The 19,248-nt window shown below is 40.6% G+C and overlaps 1 protein-coding gene across 4 annotated transcripts; it reads left to right on the forward strand.

The window, feature by feature from the left end:
* The first annotated feature begins 5,916 nt into the window (after positions 1–5,916).
* LOC112280040 (kinesin-like protein KIN-14A) lies at positions 5,917–18,784 on the forward strand. 4 transcript variants are annotated; one of them, XM_024514966.3, is made up of 25 exons: positions 5,929–6,224; positions 6,520–7,045; positions 7,925–8,048; positions 8,447–8,533; positions 8,709–8,873; positions 9,119–9,225; positions 9,748–9,879; positions 10,042–10,235; positions 10,564–10,725; positions 11,295–11,386; positions 11,648–11,799; positions 12,141–12,344; positions 12,649–12,795; positions 13,157–13,336; positions 13,749–13,838; positions 14,145–14,203; positions 14,359–14,596; positions 14,875–15,066; positions 15,425–15,640; positions 15,930–16,044; positions 16,278–16,513; positions 16,704–16,802; positions 17,121–17,261; positions 17,409–17,567; positions 17,815–18,784. In XM_024514966.3, exons 2-25 carry the CDS (start codon positions 6,776–6,778, stop codon positions 18,292–18,294), a joined length of 4,041 nt encoding a protein of 1,346 aa, XP_024370734.1. In that variant the 5' UTR covers positions 5,929–6,224; positions 6,520–6,775; the 3' UTR covers positions 18,295–18,784. The 4 variants fall into 4 exon arrangements, with proteins under 4 accessions (XP_024370735.1, XP_024370734.1, XP_024370737.1 ...); XM_024514967.3 differs by having other exon boundaries at positions 5,917–7,045; positions 14,362–14,596; XM_024514969.3 differs by having other exon boundaries at positions 5,934–7,045; positions 14,365–14,596.
* Positions 18,785–19,248: the final 464 nt, after the last annotated feature.

The raw sequence follows: 19,248 nt of genomic DNA on the forward strand, positions 1-19,248 counted from the left end.
GTTTGAGAGGTGTTGCAGCCGAGTGAGCTCCTGTGATAGAGTACTTTTGGTAGTACTCTTGAGATGTTAGTCTTGGGTTTCAACATGTGTGTCCGAATCTGTATTTCCTTGGTTTCTGTTTTACTATTATGATTGAGTCGTGTCTTGCACTGATTGGGAGGTGACAGGCATTGCATATGGCTGGACTTATACCTCTGCAGTTTTCCAGATTTTTTTTCAGGTTGTGCATAATCAATCAGCGGCTTTCGAATCCTTTATTTTTATTTTTAGTTTTTGTTGTGGTCCGTTGAAGGAGGGAATTTTTCTGGGAACTATCTGAGTTAAGAATCAACTGAGTAAACTCTTGCAAACCCGCATCGATTATTCTTTTTCTACTTACAATGTGTGGCTCTGAGTGAGTGTTGGCATTGGGAAACACAACCTTAGTTGTAGTGAATGTTCGTTTCATTGCTTGAGATTAAATCGCTATGAAAAACCTTGTGGATTTTTCTTCTTGACATTTGAAGGGTTTCACATAGCACCTGGTGTAGACGCTTAAGGTTGAAAGTTTTAGATCGGTCTTCCGTGGTGAGATGCGTCAAACAAGGGATCGTTGACGCACGGAATGGTTTCATTGGATGGATTTGGCACGTTTCTTGGCATTCCACAACCTAGTGTTGTCACAAGGGCGTGCAACATTGTATTATCTTGCGGATCTGACAAGAGTGACTATCTTCAGTGCACATTGAAAATGGACAATGAATCTATGAGAAACGCTCAACCCAATCTCCTTGCCAGGCAGGATGGGAATGAAAGGCAGGAGCACAGATGGCGGGGTGCGTAGACCTCGTCGCAGGGTCGAAATGGGATCTTGCACTCACTACAACCAAACCCTCCATGTTCACCTTCATTTCTAACATTCTATTCTACCAAAACTCCTCCAACTCAAGGTTTTTTCTCCCTAGTATTGTCTGGATTTTTTCTGTGCAAGTCATCTCTTGTACAGAATGAATAACATTTACTTCAACCTTTCATTTCGAGTTGGTTTGAGGTGGCGTCAAGTTGGATTGTCGAAGGGGTTTCACGATGGGAAACTGCTAAATCTCGCACACAAGAGCTTCAGTAGAATTATCTGGGATGCAATTATTTAATAGGAACTAAGTAGGGCTATCAACCGTAGCTGTTCACTTCAGATCCTACCGAAGCATAACACAATCATTCTCCAGCCATCTCTTTCACCAAACGAGGTTAGTGACGATTGGGACTGCAAAGATGCTAACTCAAGGATATCTTCAAACATGACCCCCCCTCTTCACACACTGATACTCCTTGCATAAACAGATAACACCTGCTGTACCTATTGATTTGGTCTCTGGATTCCAATGGCCACCAATGCTCACAAATTTGTCATGGCTACTAATCCATTTGATGTTGCCGTGCCTGCTGTGGCCGTCCGATTTCGACCATTAAATTGCAATTTAAAGAGGTGTTTCCAGGGACCAGATGGAGATGTTTTGATATCTGCTGTTTAGAATGTTTTGAACGTTGAGGGGTGTCAGATGTGAGTCTCTTGACCAACATTTTGAAATACTACTGATCGGAATTTGATGAAAACAACCTCTAAAATGAGGCAAAGGAGCTTACCCACTTTGGTTGGTGCTTGTCTTGTTGCAGACACATCGCTTCTTCTTGTGAGCCATGGACAGCTGCCTGCTCGCATGAGAAACAAGACGGTGATTAATTTAACTTCAATGTGATGACTGAATGTGGAGACAATGATCCCTTTCATCTAATCTAGTTTGCAGGCTATTTTCTCAAACTTTTTCCTCAATCTGAGCGAAACCAACACACTCAGAATCATTCAAACCAAGCCTTTAAATCACTTGCGCACGTATTAGTCTCTCTGCAGCAAACCCTACTCTTGATTTCAGACACATGATTCTGCTTGTAGTTCAGAAACATCAAATTGGCAGTAGGCACCAGAGTGCTGCACAGAGATTTAGGGTGGGTTACAAACCTCTTTGTAAGATAAAAGTTCAAGTACACTGGCTGGAAAATCCGCTAGCTCTTGTATATCAGGGTTGTCAGAACTCCAGCGTTCTATGGCTGTGTACTATTAAGAATTGAGACACTGTTCAGATTCCAACAAATTACGTTCCTAGGTTCACTGCAACAAATTTGAATCTTCATTACATGTAGACATGTCCATTAAATAAGCAACTCCAAGGGAGATCAAAACCGTACTAACATATTAAGATGAAAGTAAGCTTCCTTTTATGTCCTTAATTATTCTTTTTTAAATGAATCTGTACATTTTAGCAGTCCTTCAAATAATTGACTTAAATTAGAGATTAGATCAACTTACTTGCCTCGCCTCCAAAGGAACTTGCACAGTTTTTGGCATCACTAATACAAGTGATACTCCAATATCTGAGATCCCAAGTTAAAATTATCATGCTCAACGAATGAATAACTCAAGAGTAGAACATGTTGAGAGTGTCCATACATCCAACTAGTGCATGATACTGTAGTTCAAAGTTGCCAAAATGTTGAACAGGTGTATTTGTGGCCATTTGTGGCACCTTCAAGTGATGTACTTACAAAATGCAGGTCACAGTTTTGTTGTGATACACTCATACATTATCAAGTAATTAAAATTACAGAAAACTATTTAAAAGTGTACAAGCAAAGTTTTTTTAAACACATCTATACAACAGGCCAGGGTAAACATGATTGGTGCTCATTGGTCAGTATATGGCATGCTTTTCCACCAGTGATAAAATCATCTTTTTTCAGAAATGGATACACAGGATTAGAAACAGAAAAGCCAAATCATTTCATTCTGTTTCATCTTATTCATGCCTTAAGGCCTTGGCTGTTATTTGTCTGCTTGGTAATCATGATTTGCCTATAAATTCTCACCAAATGAGCTGTTTCTGCCACCAATACAACCAATTGGGGAACTACACAAAAGATAACCCTCCCTGTGTCTCATTAGCCTAGCAATAGCATCTGAAGACAACATGCATGAGGCACAGTATTGGCCTGAGCCATCCCCTTTGCTCCAATTTACACTGTGCACATATACCACATGCATCTCCCTTAAGTCTACTTTGATGGGCATTGGCCCAGAAACCAGGGCACAAAGCAGGTTTACTCACTTTAAGATATCTGCTTTTGGATTCTCAGGGGGCAGACCACCCAGCCAGCTCATGAATCCCTCTAGAAATCCTGGATAAAATAAACAAAACAATCCTTGGAACATGAGAGGATGAGCTTCCTCCTTGAAAAACCCTTATCAGTGGCAATATAACTCATAGCTGACAGTCTCATACTAAACTGGTTAAGCATGCTGTTAACTTTGTGAGTGAATTTTCCAGCATTAGAGAGTAAGATTTAGTTGCAAGTCCTTGTTGTGTGGAATTTCTGCACAACAAACTATTTGTGGGTTCAGTTGTAGTCCATTGCAAATTGCAGCCTAGGTGGTGGTGGTGGCATTATCCCCTTGGGTCACCAGCTTGCAGCCTTTGCATAGAGTAAGGAGGAGCAGACAAAACAAAGCTGATTAGAAGACATGAAGGTATGGCAACTCTCAAACTGGTTTCAAACCAGTTCCCATCAGAATGAATATAATCTGAAACAGTTTTGCATTCACCCAACAAATTTCAAACTGGTTTTTATTGGTTTGGTACCAATTACCATCTCTACTTGTGGGTGTGTAGAGAAAGAGACTCTGAAGGGATTCATATTCATTGAACTATGTGGATGAACACAAAACCAGTCTGGGGCTTTGACAAACCTCACAAAACCCAACTCCAGAATGGAAAGTGGAAACATGCAAAATCTATTGAAATGGACCTAGTCTCATCCTTCAAAAAATTGACCATTCTCAGAGAATTTGAAGGCTGCAAGGGAGGTTGGAGTATGAACATGCACATGTCTCTAGATTGGGGAGGACCACATCAATATGCCTTGTGAGTCAAAGTCATGCACCCCACCTCTTCATGCTCTGATACACTCCCTGCTTCTTTTGACCAAAAGGTGGGATGTTGCTCCTTTCACATAATGAAGTCATGGACTGGAATGAATTCCTTTGCACAACCAATTTGTTGTACCTATTCCATGAAAAAACCTTGGACATTTATTGTCATTTCATATATATATATATATATAGAGGAAATTGTTAAATTGACTCACATATTTTTAAGTTGACCCACCCATCCTAACCATCACCAAAAAATATCTCCACTACCAGATACACATTGATCAAAAACCAATGAAAAAATGGTTAAATTCTCAACTAATGACAATTGGTGGATTGATTTAGTAAATGCTTGGGTCACTATAACAATTCCCAATATATATATATATATATATATAAATTTCATTCATTCTCACTTTTTTATTTTTTTATTTTATTTTATTTTTATTTTTTGTCAGGAAAGTTTTTGCATGTAAGACTCTGAGCTTCCAAGAGAATTCAGATTCCTCAATTCTGAAACAGTACTTTCTAATTTTTGTCAATATGAGTTATTATTATAGTTGATATATATATATATATATATATATATATATGTATATATGACCTAACATTTCAATCAACAAGTGATATTATTTTTTTATGTTTGTTTTTGTGTTTCAATTAAAAATTCTTTGCTTGCTTATTGTGTGTATATATATGCAATTTTTTATTTTTTATTTTTTATTTTCTAATATATACAAAGCTCAAATCAAATCTTGGTGTGACTAAGTCCAAAGCCACAAACAATCAATTTCTAAACTAGGTATTACAGAAAATAAAATATTTAAAGTTCATGTTCATCTAAATGATGAATTTTGAAAATTCTATTTATTTTGTTTAATTGTGCATACATAAGTTACTAGTCTAAAGATAATAAGATTACTGTAATGGTAGAGTAGGCCAAGGGAAGATATACTATCTCCAAACAATATGATGCATTTAAAAAAACACATCACATGAAGTAAATTAAAGCTAACCCTATCATTTTGATTCAAATTTAAGACCTCTTTGGTATAGTAAACCACCCTTGCCATGTTGAACAGTCTCTCTTGTACTCTCTTGTATATGGTCTCTCTTAAAATGTAGGAATATTTATTAAAAGACTTGTTCTACTTCACACTTGTTGCTCAATTGTTACTCATATGTTGTCTTTTAACCCAGGGACAATAGGCTTTGGCTCTCACATATTACCTTGCACACACAAACTTGACTCCTTGTGGATTATAATCAATTGAATGATATTCATGCAGAAGTCAAATTTGAATTAGTTCTACCAAAGCACAGATTAAAAATGTGATATTCTTACTAATGAAACTGTATGTACATGTATATTTCAAAAACCATGTAAACAAAGCAAAACTCTTATATAACAAGCTACAAAAGCTATTCTATTTAAAATTAAATAAAACTAAGACACAAGATTAGAACAACAAGTTAAAAATTCACCAAAAATATCGTTCAAAAGTATGTGTAAAAAATATCATTTTGCAAGAGTCAAATTATGTTCACCACTTTAAGAGTATTCAATAGGGTTCCCAGAAAAATTTAAGAACGTTGTCAAGAGAGTTATCTCTTGGTAAAATTTATTTATTTATTTATATAATTACCATTAATTTCTTATACAGATAATAAGAAGCGTCCCACTGTGTCTTCTCCCGCCGTGGGAGTCTTTATCCCCATCACTATTACTCCACCTGCAAAGGGGCGGGGTTTTAAAATATACACGTCCATATATTTTCATGGTCGATGGCCCTAAGTACCGCGACTCCTATCTTACCAAACCAGTTTTTTTAAATATACGCGTGCGCTCCCGCCCCCGCCCTCACCCTCGCCCTTGCTCCCAAGTCCCCCCCCGAGCCCAAGAGACTCATCCACCTCAAGGCTCTGTACAAAGAAGAAGAACAAGAGGTTTTGCTGCATTTCTCTGCTTCTGGACCCGCCTGGACCTCTTCCCACACTCTTCTCTCAATTGCCTCAATTCATCCGACGATTCTCTGCCAGGGGCTCCAATTGCCCCTGTCAGCAACGGATTCTATTTATGACCTTGCTAAATGCTCTCGCGATTGCGATGCGCTCGGAGCCAGCGTGGCATATTAAGGCTGTTTTGGATTTTGAATCAATTCCGTCCTGGCCGTTGTAGCTTGTTACGGGCGAACGGAGCAAGTGAAGGGACTGAGAGGGACTAAAGTGGTTTTTCTGGATGCTTGAGAATCGCGATGGCAAGGTTTGGTGATGGCCTCTGTGCGCTGGGAGTCGGTCGATCGCTATTTCCATGTGGTTGATTGGGGAAATGCTAGTTCTGTTGCGGGTGTTATTGTTGTGATCGCTTGCCGACTTTAGAATAGTGGATTGGTCGAGTCTTCCTGGTTGCGATTCGCATTTTGGTGCTTAGATCGACAGGGGACTGGTGAGAGCGAGGATGACCGTGCGTTCTTTCGTTGATGCGGAGGCGTCGATGCAGAGGTTGAGGTGGTCTGGCCGTAGGGGATAACGAGGTTTTGGTTGCTCATTTTATCCAGGCCAGGGAAGAGTTAGGGCGACCTCGTTGCGTCCCAACTTCAACGTCAAGAACTGTGTTTTCACCATCTCTTAGTTTTCCGAAGCTTAGTTTCTGGACTTCTGTTTACGATCTTCCACATACTTGCTGTTCTGCATTTTACGAAGTCTGAATAATGCTCCTTTGAATGCCCTCGGGAGTACCAGCACATAAGGAATTTTGGCGATTGGAGGTTTGTCCTGACGTGTGCGCCCGCTGGAGAGTTAGTGCGAAGACAAATGGGGGATGCAGCAGAATTGCGGTATTCGTGGGGATGGGGGGTACCATCGTACAGGGAGTATGGAATTGAAGATGAACCAAGTAGACGCGAGGCGCCAGTATTCGTGCCACCGTCACCCTCTAGGGCGGGGAGAGTGCATCAGTCTCCTTCTCTGGCAGGGAGACGGCATTCTATGTCTGCCATGCACTACCCTGATACTCCCAAACAGGGGCCCTCACAGTCTCCCTCCTTTGTCAGCAAGGCTTTGAGAGTCAAGGATCGCATATCAGTGAGTTTCTGGGCATCGCCTCTCCATTGATTGATTTTTGATTTTCGATTTTCGATTTTTTTTAATGTCCAATTTTCAAACGCCTCCGACTGTGTATTTGATAGCACTTGAAAAACCGTACCGACTATGCTTGCCATCTGTCTTGATTGGTTGTTTCCTACTACTCCATCTTCTTCTTTCTCCCAGCCGATGGTTGTCGTCGCAAAATTGCATCTTCTATTCGAATTAGCGCTTCATTCAAATGGACATTGCTTGTGACTACTGGCCGCTTAGGCTGGTTAATTGCTTTGCATCCCTTAATCTTTTGATTTGTCGATTATTCTCAATTCTCGTCATGGATATTTTTCCTACTGCACCGCAAGTCTGCGCTTAGTTGTGATTTCGTGTTCAATCCTTTAAATCAATGTGCAAGTATATTCATTCCGGGTTCAGGTATGTAATGGCATTGTTGTTGATATTGCAGAAAGCAATAGAATGGCTTATTATGCTAATTTGTAAGTGTACAACCCTGAACCACGTGCTTAGATATACTCAAACGAGGGAATGGAAATTTAATGATACACTGCTCCGAGATGGGATCAGAATAAATTTCTACTCTACTTATTGTTTGGAAGTACGTAATATCGAAGAAGCGGGCTTCCTAGTTTGGCGACTTTTGCTCTAGATTCAGAGAAGTTTCACGTCAATATTCCAATCATCTTTGGAGTGTAGAAATAGTTTAAATTAACCGCCGAATAGCCACTAGAACAACATGCTTAAAGCGTTTGGCTACTGTATGACTTTTACACAAATACCTCCTCTAGCGTGTTTTCTGCAACCTTTCTAGATGCATCTTATTTCTAAATTTTGTTGACTTTTTGATTCTACTTGCATACGTAGCGTGCACGGGAGGAGTGCATTGAGCTCCGACAAGAGGCTAGTGACTTACAAGAATATTCAAACGCTAAAATCGAACGGGTGACCCGATACTTGGGGGTTCTAGCTGAGAAAGCTCGCCGTCTAGGTGACTATTCTCTGCCTTCGTTTTTCACTTTTTCTGTTGTCGTGGTTGGAACGACTCCTACCTGAATTTGTGATACGTCCAGTTGAATCGTCGACTTTTGAATGAACTGGTCTACAGTTTGTTCATAGGTTTAGGACCGAATAATAAGGTCATATTTTAGAGCGGGACAGTACAAAAGAACGACTGTTTCGTCGCAAACATTCAATTAAGATGTAACTTGCCAACTGCTGCCTGTTATGTGCCTGAAGGCCGATTGACTTATGTTTATATGCATCACATTCTGATACCTCAGGCTATTCATCTTTTACACATCAAACGTCGGTGGGATTTCCTCTAACATTTATGATATGTTTTACGAACTAGTTTTCCTTGACCGGCGGATGCTATGCCTTTTGCAGATGATGTAGCATTGGAATCAGAGTCTCGTGTCATTCCTTTGAAGAAAGAAAAGAAGAAGCTCTTCAATGATCTAGTCTCTGCTAAAGGTGATTATATTTGTGGTAGTTAATCAGATGAATGCCTTGATGTACGAGATTGATGCAACTCTTATCACGTGAATTGATCATGTGCTGGAATACTAGTTTCCTAACGACTGATATCAATGGACTCCTGTTTATTTTCTTTCATGGTAGGACCCTCACATTTTTTCCTTGGATTCAGGGAACATTAGAGTCTACTGCCGAGCAAGACCACAGTTCGAGGATGAAGATTCTAGTTTTATATCATATCCTGACGATTTCACGCTTCGCATAAATTCTAATGTTAGTACTGCTCCAAGTAAGGATTTCGAACTGGATCGCATTTACGGGCCACATATTTCTCAAGGTTGGTCTTCTAAACAGAATGCCTTTCAGAGGGCGGTGTCAGTGTTTTTTCCTGTTTGAGATAGAGAAACATGAGATAGGATGCAGTAATCAAAGAATTGCTATTGTCTAATGACGGTCCGTAACTGATTTGATGCATAAGATGGCCACTTCTTAAGCTTGACATGGATAAGTCGTCTGTTAAGGAATATTCAGCAACGTTTGCATATACTTATGAATAATGACGGTGGTCACTCCTTGCTGCAGGCGATATTTTCCAAGACCTCCAGCCTCTTGTACAGTCTGCGTTGGATGGTTATAACGTGTCCATCTTCGCATATGGCCAAGCCGGATCAGGAAAATCTTACACCATGGTATGTCTATTTGTACTGTTAATCAGTTCTTCGTGGATTAGGTGTGCATTCTCAGCATCCTGTTTGGTTATTCTGTTGTGATGTTCGTTAGGCTTTATTTAAGTTTTTATGGTCTTTATCAATCACTTGTGAGGTCTTTTAGTATCTTTTTGGAGGATTAGTGAAGCGCTTAGGTGCCACTTTTTCCTCTTGATTCAACTGTATTCTAATCCCAATAAATATGAACGGCAATTAACAATCTCTTACAGGCGAGTATGTTCGTATCCTATTTTGTTAATTCCTTAACTCCCTTGAGGCTTTATTTAACCTCGTCACTCGTCAGTAACCTGTGAAAGTAGTTACTGCAGTGGAAAACGCATGACAGTGAGAATGAGAGCAAGAGTTATTTAATCGTTGAAATTATTATCGGCTACGTTGTTACGTGTTAGTACAATTATGAATAGTATGCATCACAGTAGATTGCTCCTGATATCAGTTCAACTCTGCGCGCATGATCGCCCATATGTTGGGACTTTATCACAGGAAGGGCCAAGTCACGACCGAGGTTTATACTATCGAGCTTTTGAAGAGCTATTTGACCTGGTTAACGCTGAAAACTCGCCATCTTCAAGGACGGCTTATTATGTCACTATGTTCGAGTTACACAATGAACAGGTAGGTCAGCTTATCGCAACGGTGTCTTTTGGAGTTTTGGTTGTTAACAAAATCTTTTTTTGGTCGCATTTGGCGACATAACTGGCATCTGTGAGCTAAACTTGTGTAATTAATTAGAATAAATAGAAAAACTCAATGGTTACAATATTTTGTTACTGGTAGGTTCGGGACCTCTTGAAGACCTCAGACAGTAGTGGAGCCTCAACAGTTATGATGGGGGGATTAGGGCATGGTGTGGAATTGGTGGATGAGCGCATAGATAGTCCGTCTGGATTTACTCGAGTATTCAAGTTCGGCAGTCAGATGCGAGCGAATGTGGATGGAGTGAAGTCTGATCGCAGCAACCGATCACATTTGTATGTACTTTGTTTCTGGCATCCGTGTCCTTGAACTTATTGTTCAACCCTAAATGCAACGTTTTCATCTAAAATTCTGGTTTAACTTTGTTTAATATGAATTTTTATACAGAACGAAATTGCGAGCAATGTCGAATTGGGGTACTTATTAATTTTATGCTGCGTGTATTTTAAATTAGTTTGAATAGGGGGTTGATGAACGTCTTTTTGCGGAAGCATTCGTGCTACCTCAGTATGATATTGATGATTTAATGTACTGAATACATTTGAATTCTTGTTTTGGAATTCTTGATTTAAAATGTCCTGATATCTTAACTGGGGTGGACAGGGTGGTGACTATTCATATTTACACCACTGATTCATTAACTGGAGAAGAGCAATACAGTAAATTATCAATGGTGGATTTAGCCAGTAGTGAGCGGTTCAGCAAAGCAGAAGTGAATGGAGATCGTTTGACGGAGTCACTACACATAAACAAATCTTTGTCTGCGTAAGTATCAACCGCTGTCAGATGTTGACAAACGTAGGTGGAGAGTGCTTTATGAAATTTTTCTAATTCCCCTGCAATCTTTGATTTCTTTTGGATGACCTCAAGTTCTAGTCACAATTGATTCTTAGGGCTCTCTAATGAACTCCTTTCCTAGTGCTTTCACCAGAAACTTTTGAACCAGCGGTTTATTTTTTCATTTAATTGCCAAGTTCATTATCAAGTTGGGTCTACTCTTTTTCTTGGAATGCCCTGCTCTTGAAATCTCTCGAATACATGCTTTTGTTTCTTTTAAAACTATCACAAGAAGATTTGGCGAAGTGTAAGTCAAGCATTACAATGAAAGAATGGCACTCAAGGTTGAAAGTCCGTATGTTCAAGATGCAAAAATAGGTAGATTTAGTTTGTCGAAGTGCGTTTAATGTTGTTTTTAACCAGCACCTAATATTGTAGGATAAACTTTGTCCACGACTGCCTAGTTTCTTCAAGGGGATAAGTGGAATTTGTGGTGCATATCTGTGTACTTCCGAAATAATAAATTTGTCTAGATGCTGATATGTATCTCTTCGCAGTCTGGGTGATGTTTTTGCAGCCCTTAGTGCAAAGAAAGATTACATCCCCTACGGTCATTCAAAGCTTACACAGCTTCTTGCGGATTCACTTGGTAAGCTCTTTCGACCAACACCATTGGAAGGTTACTTTTCAAATCTCTTGTTGCGACTTTGTGTGTGCGTGTCCACCCGCACTCCATACCAGGCTTGACAGTTCAACTTAATGATGTGTTTGGACGGGGAAACTGTTTGCTTTTAGATTTTTTGCATTCGAATTGACTAATCTGTCAATGCGTGTTGTTCCTGATAACAACTAAGGGATGACGGAGTAGTACACTTGGTGTTCTAACTTTATTTGATTTTTCATTCTTCAGGAGGGGACTCCAAAGCAGTTCTTATTGCGAATGTTAGTCCTAGCAATTCCGATTTACAAGAAACTATTGCTACTTTGAATTTTGTGTCTCGTGCTCGGAATGCGGAGATCAGCCTCGGAAATCGAGACACAATCAAGAAGTGGAGAGACGTGGTAAACTTATCTTTCATGAGCCTTTTAGACGGATGTTCCTCTTCTCTATCTCGTATTTGCTGATTATTCGTCATCAACATAGTTGCAATATTATCCCAATATGTGAATCTTGAGCCCATTCCTTGTTCCACATGCAATAATTTTATCAGTATTTTTATGCATACCTGTCCGAGAAGTCTGTCTTGTTAGTGCCTTGTATTAAAGAGTTTTGGAGTCTAAATTTATTTGTGCCTACAAGGTCCTCTTTTAAGTTATTACTCCTGGAACTAGGTTGCACAATGTTCCTTGATGGTCCCCTAAGATGTGGTCGCTACTTACTAATGATATGAATGGTTGATCAGGCGAGTGAAGCCCGTAGAGAGTTATACGAGAAGGAGAAGGAAGCGACAGAGGCTCAAGGTGAAGTGATGCAATTAAAACGTGCTCTAAAGGAGGCAGATGCTCAGTGTCTACTTCTATTTGATGAGGTTCAAAAGGCATGGAAGTTGGCAAGCTCTTTACAAGCTGATCTTACTAGCCACGAATCATATATTAATAAGCTTCAGGTATGGAGTGATATGGTTGTTCTTGCTTTCTCTTCGTGATCAAGTCTGGATAAATACCTTGAAGCAATGTTATTATTTTTACCACATCATGCACCACGACATACTAGCACTTGAGCAACGGCCATTCGCACTGAGGATTGCAGCAACTTAGTGCAATTCGTGAAAATATCGCGAAGAGAAAGGGAAGTGCTTTGAGCTCTTAGCTCGCTCTTTAATGATAAGATTGCGGAGTTTCAAGCCCTAACATGCAGTATGCTGCAGCGTACATGATCTTGATGTGTTTTGTACAAATTTTTTGTGGCAGGTGGAAAATCATAGATTAAGCGAGCAGAAAAGCAGGGATCAAGATCAGTATGCCGTCGTCATGACACAATTATCAATGTTCACAATGCGTGAGGAGCAGTATCAATCACAACTGAAGGAGCGTGGAGCAAGGATAGAAGCACTTGAAGTGAGTTCTTCTTTACGCGTTTGAATGTTGATTTTCTAGTATTCTCCATATAATGTAGACTTCTGAGACTAGAGATGTCCTTAGGCAGGAATTCTTGAAGCACTATAGAATAGACACTTCTCAGAAATAAAGATCCGATTTCGATTCACATCTATGCGGAAGGAATTAACTTTAGGATTTGTAAACGCTGAGCGTTTCCCGTCCTGATTAGTTGCTTATTTGTGAGGTAACTTCACTACTTTAAAAGTGATATTTTCGTTTCTACTACTTTTGTTTCACCATTTTTGCTTCAAAGATGAGACCATAATGTAATGACTACTTGAATTTGTGAATAAGTTTTGACATTCACAACTGTCTTCAGGTCAGGGTGCAAGTGCTGGAGCAACAGTTACATGAAGCCAGATCGGCTGCAGCAAGTACTTTGCCTGCTGGGCAGGACAATTTAGCAGAAATACAGATGTTGCGTGAGGAAACTGAAAATGCTGTAAGCATTAATCAAAAACTTGAAGAGGAGCTTACCAAGCGAGATGAGCTTATTGAGGTTTGAAGAACGATTTTTTTGTCATACAATTTTTGTGTTCAATCTGACTGCGCTATTTGGTTTACAGACATGTCCTATTAACAAACTGACTAACTAACTGATTAACTAACTATCTGTCTGTCTATCTATCGTTCTATGTAGACAGACAGGAAGGAAGAATGGTAGAAAACTTCCTGGCGACGCTATTTGATCAATTTTGTCCTTGTTTTGACCGCGCTTTTAATTGTACAGACCTGTTCTGTTGATCTTCTATCTGTCTGTCTATGTGTGTATTAATCCTTTTTTGTGGATAGATGGGAAGAAAGAACTGAAGAAAACTCCCTGCCTACCCTATTTGATCGATTTTATCTTATGTAATTTGTATTAACCTTAAAGTTTGCTCAGACTTTCTTGTTTGGGTGGGCAACTTCAGAGGCTCCACCAAGAGAACGAGAAGCTTTTTGAGCGACTTACGGAGAGGACTTCGACACTTGGTTCCCCGAAGATCTCAGTCTCTCCAAAGGTGCTGCACTATTCACTGGGTGCGACCTACTCTTTGTGCAGAAGATAATTGTTTGTGCTGTATTTTATTGTTAAAGCAGTGTATATATTTCGTTTGGAGGTGCCTATACCTGTGGAGAGCATAACGTACGAACAAATGTTTGCTGGCATCTGACAATGGTAGTTTTTACTTTGTCAATTACTTTTTCTAAGTGTATCTTAATAAAAATAATCTTTCATCGCTTCTGAGATTACCGTAGCTTCTCAAAATCAGTAGGTTACTCCAACACCCAAGAGTGGACTGCTGAACTTTGCTTTTTTCATGTAGATCCCGCACCTGGAGCAAAGGGCTGTGGATGACTTCAACTTGGACGGTAGTACTTACAGGTTAGTGCAGTCGGAACACCTGTTCTTATTCTCAATCGAAGCCTCAAACATGTTAAAAATGATTCAGTGTAGCATCTAGCCACAGTCCTGATAAAGATTATATTATTTGCCTTAACTGAACTCTGGAATTCGTCTGAACCTCTGGCTCATGGAAGTAGCAGCACCGCTCCAGCTTCTCCGGACATGCGATCATCTAGTGTCATGAAAAGTTCATCAGTTGGGCAACCATCTTCCCCACGAGGCGCTGTTGAACTGCTGAAATATGGATCGGATGAACAGTTGAAGTCAACACCAGCTGGGGAATATTTGACAGCTGCTTTGATGGACTTCAACCCAGATCATTATGAGAGTGATGCTGCAATTGCTGATGGTGCGAACAAGCTCCTGATGCTGGTACTGCTCCTCTTGCACCAGTGTCGTCAATTTACTGACATCAAAATTGTATACTTTACTCAGGCACTACTTACTCATTCTTAAGGTTCTGTTTCTAGGTCTTAGAAATGGCACACAACTACAATGAGAACTGGTTGAATTTAGTTGATTCGAGCTGATACTGTGTAGCTTCCAGGCTGCTGTGTTCCTAGATTTTTTTCCTCGTTAAATTATAATTGAGCCATTGTGATAGATTTGGTGGATTTGCGATTGAGGTCTTTGTAATTGTCGGTTTACAGGTTCTGGCAGCTGTGGTAAAAGCTGGAGCCTCTCGCGAGCATGAGATGCTTGCAGAAATTCAAGGAGCTGTGTTTACCTTCATACGCAATCTGGAGAATCGAACAGCAATGGACACTATGCTTGTTTCACGTGTGCGAATTCTGTACATTCGGTCACTTTTGTCCAGGGCACCCGAGCTACAATCCTTGAAGGTACGAGACTAAAGCGGTGCAAATCTCTTGTACATCTTGAATTACTTGACAAATTTCGTGATGCGTGTTGAGAAAAACTATTGACTAGCAATTGATTAGCAGTTGTGTCAACTGTAGACGGTTCTGTTCATCATTATGGATGATAGGTGAGATGTGATTCATTCTTCTTAGTGTATTGTTTACGCCATCACGAACCTCACGTATATACACACCCTTCAGGAATACTGGAACTCCTTGATACCCTGATTTCAAACACACATCGAATTTCGCAAACTCTACTATGTTTTGAACATTGATCTACTTCATGATGTTCCTTCAAAATGCGACGTGGCTTCTAACGTATGACGTGGTTTTGTAGGTTCCGCTTGTGGAACGGTTCCTGGAGAAAGCAGGATCAGGATTTATTAGCGGGCGCAGCAGTCGTAATTCTAGCCTTGGAAGTAGTCCACAGAGGTCACCTAATCATTCGATTAAAGATGGATATGACTATCTGCATGGATTTAGAGTTAATTTAAGACAAGAAAAGCGTTCCAAGTTTTCCTCCATGTTCTCAAAGCTAAGGGGAAACGACCAGGTTTGTATTTGACTGAATATCATATCCCAGCATTTGATGTTGTTATGTCAATTTTTCAACTTCTTCTGTAAACTAGGTCAAACTTTGTCCCTTGAACGAGCATCTTATTTCAGGAAGGATGGCGGTATTTGATATTATCATGTATCGAGGTCCTTGCTAGTATTCATTCACTCGATAATGCAGACAATGTATGATCTGTCTGATGCCCTTCAATTTGAAGGTAGCAGACTTCCATCTCATTTGGTTAGACGAATACCGGTAATAAGACCAAATTTGTCTGCCTATACAGGATAGTTCTCGGCAACATGTCTCAGAAAGGAAGTTGAAAGAAACATCAGAAGACGCACGTGCTTTTGCAATTGGAAATAAGTCTCTTGCCTCACTCTTTGTGCACACTCCGGCTGGTAAGACATTCTGTAATGATTGAAGTTGAGAAATTGTGCTGTGTGTGTGCGCTCTACATTCTAACTTTGTGGTTGCTGCAATGCCGTTTGTTCTTCATTTTCCGTCCCTTGGTAATTGTAGCCAATACTGGTCAGACTTTACCTACCAGGTGTTATGTGGATTCATTTGTGCATAAATAGTTTAAGTTCTTTGGTTCTGGCCTCCGTTTGAGGTCTTGTTTCTATTATTTCAGGGGAGCTGCGGCGTCAGATTCGGGGGTGGCTTGCTGAGAACTTCGATTTCTTGTCGCTGACCGGTGGGGAAACGATAAGTGGTGTCTCAAGCCATTTGGAGCTTCTCTCTACAGCTATTTTAGATGGTTGGATGTCGGGACTTGGGGTTCCACAATATCCAAGTACTGATGCCTTGGGTCAACTGCTGTCTGATTACACTAAGATGGTCTACAATCGCCAGCTCCAGCAGTTACAGGTGATTGGGACTTAACTCATGGTAACAAAAAAGTGACGTAGAAGCACCATCCCTCTGGAGGTTTTTATGAAGCAACTTGCAGGGGTACATGCTTTTTAATCAACAATGGCTTGTCTAGATCTCTCTTACTAATATGATGAATGCAATAGATGCTGATCTGCCCTCTGAATAAAAATTTGCATGTGTCCAGGACGTTGGAGCTGCATTGGCAGCTGAGGTAGCGGAGGACGAGGATCAAGTTACCAAGCTGCGTTCAGAATTAGAATCTGTCGAGCTCAAACGTCGCAAGGTCAGTTATTAACAGCCGCTCGTGAATCTGTTCGTGAGGTGGCATTGCAGCCAGGGTTTCGTGTTATTCTACGTTGTGTCTCGCCTTTCCAGTGTTTGTGAATCGATTTGATCAAACTCGAGCATACTGCAGAAGGGGTAGCGTAATGAATATTTTGCGACTGACACTCTCTTCAAATGTTATCCGTCCGGCCAATTTTAGCTCTTATGCTTTTACCATCTCAGTCTGTTTGATTGTGTCTTGTGTACTTCAAGAGTAGTTGAATTCTTGTGTTACAGGAAAACGTAAACTTCTCCTGCTTGCGGTGTATTTGAACAGGTCCTAACGCAGATGCGGACTAATATAACTATTCTGACTGAGGAGGATGGTGCGTCGCCAGCTCGGAATCCACCTATGGACGCAATGAATGCTCGCGTTGCTTCACTTACATCCCTTGAGGATATGTATAAGCAGGCCGGGGTGTGTTGATGTTCTACTTTTATACCATCATACAAATCTGGGCCGATTATCGTATCTGAGTACTCTAGCTTCTTTGAAACAACTCGTGCAAGTGTTCACTGTTATGCAATTTGTGATGTATTCACGTGTGTTGGTGGTATTACTCAGGAAATGCGCAAGGATGCTCCCGAAGGAAGAAGTACTGCCAACAAGAAGCTAAGCTATTTGAAGCATCTAGATGCCCTTGAGGAGCGTATGAGCACACTCCTTTCCATCGATTACCCCTGTGCTCAAAGATGCATTACGGACGCAAGAAGGTTTGTCGAAGTAAGCAATGTCGCCCCTAATACTAGTATCATGACTGTGTGTAATTAGGAATCATATTATTTCGATTCGTCTTGAAATAAGTTGATTATTTGATGTGGATGCAACAAACATGAGTTATGCTGCAACAGCAAAAGTTTGGAATGTATTATCAGCAAATGTTCCTGGGTTTGATATGTTTTCTTCTCCTGGTATGACTTTCTCCAACTGGTGAATTACTCGTGACCAAATGCCCTTTTGTTGTGTTAAGTTACTCGAAGTGCACCAAGAGGTCCCTGGTGTACGGCATACGAGATCTCGCACTCTGGATGGGGTGAACAGATCAGCTGATTTTGTCCATTTGGACGAGAGGATGAACAACAGAGTTGAAAGTGAAGTCATTCAATGGAGTGTACTGCAATTTAATAATGGGTCTGCGACCCCATTTGTGATTAAGTGTGGGGCTACATCCAACCTAGAACTAGTTGTCAAAGCGCAGGCTAAAATGCAAGAAAAGACTGGAAAAGAGATTGTTGCAGTTGTTCCGGTGCCTTCTGCTTTGGCCGGTTTGTCGCTGGAGGGCATCGCACAGACTATATCACATCTCCCGGAATCCTTTTATCAGTTGGCTATGGCTAGGACTGCCGATGGCACTAGGGCACGTTATACAAGATTATACAAGACACTAGCAATTAGAGTTCCATCATTAAAACATGTTCTGGAGGAGTCTGAGGAATCTGCGTTGAGGTAAAATATTGATAGAGCTGCTCCACTGCGCAAGTCAATGCTTACAGCAATTCATGGGCTTAGATCAAAGGAGTCGTGCAGACGGCCGTCATTCTGCCCCATCATCGTGTTGCACTGCCGAAGCAACCTCTACTTACTTTGACCCGGGGTCATAGGTACTTACCTATCACATAAGATTGAGCATAGCTTCAGCAAGTTTTTGGCCCAATAAGGTTTCGGATGCGTCTAGTTTTTACTTTTTTTTCTTTTTTCTTCAAACATTTGGTTGGAAGGTACCATTAGGAGCAGAGCAGCACGTAATCCAATGATTGGCTGCTTTCGAGCGAATGCATATCCTCCAAATTAGTGCGGCGATCTGTTTCTGTACAGGGCATCTATCTGTTCCAAGTCCAGCCGCGCATGTGATACTCATCACACTACGGGCAGTGGCTGCACAGGCTTTTGTAATATAAAAGTGAAGGTAACTTCACGAGTCAGATATTGGTTGAGCTCTATCTCTTGAAGTAAATTTAATCTCTTTTGTATGGTTCAGTGTCTCCTTCAATCGAGTTTGATTTAGTGCGTCACACACGTACAATATGTTAATTGTATCTCGATTGTCTCTAGTTCTTGTTTCCCTAGACTAGTTTGTAGCACACCGCTGTTATCTCTGAAATGGAATGAAAATGCGAGGGAGCATTGCTATCACCGATGTTTCTTGCATGTAAACCATGTGGATGCACCAGCAATGAATGCTCTGCTCCAAATATGCTTGAGGATAGAATACAGCTTGTCAGTTATGTAGTCTGCACCCGGACAGTATTGTGCTCAATGCAGGACAGTCTTGGACTACATATTTTTTTATTTATGCATCTTTCTTTGGCTTTGGAAAATTTCAGTTCAAAAGAGGTAGAACAATCAGGTTGAGTTTTGACCCTAGTTACCTTAAGTTCTTCTAAACAGCATTTGGGCTGAAACT

Source organism: Physcomitrium patens, chromosome 3 (genome assembly GCF_059467195.1).
Source record: "Physcomitrium patens ecotype Gransden chromosome 3, ASM5946719v1, whole genome shotgun sequence".
Lineage (NCBI taxonomy): Eukaryota > Viridiplantae > Streptophyta > Bryopsida > Funariales > Funariaceae > Physcomitrium > Physcomitrium patens.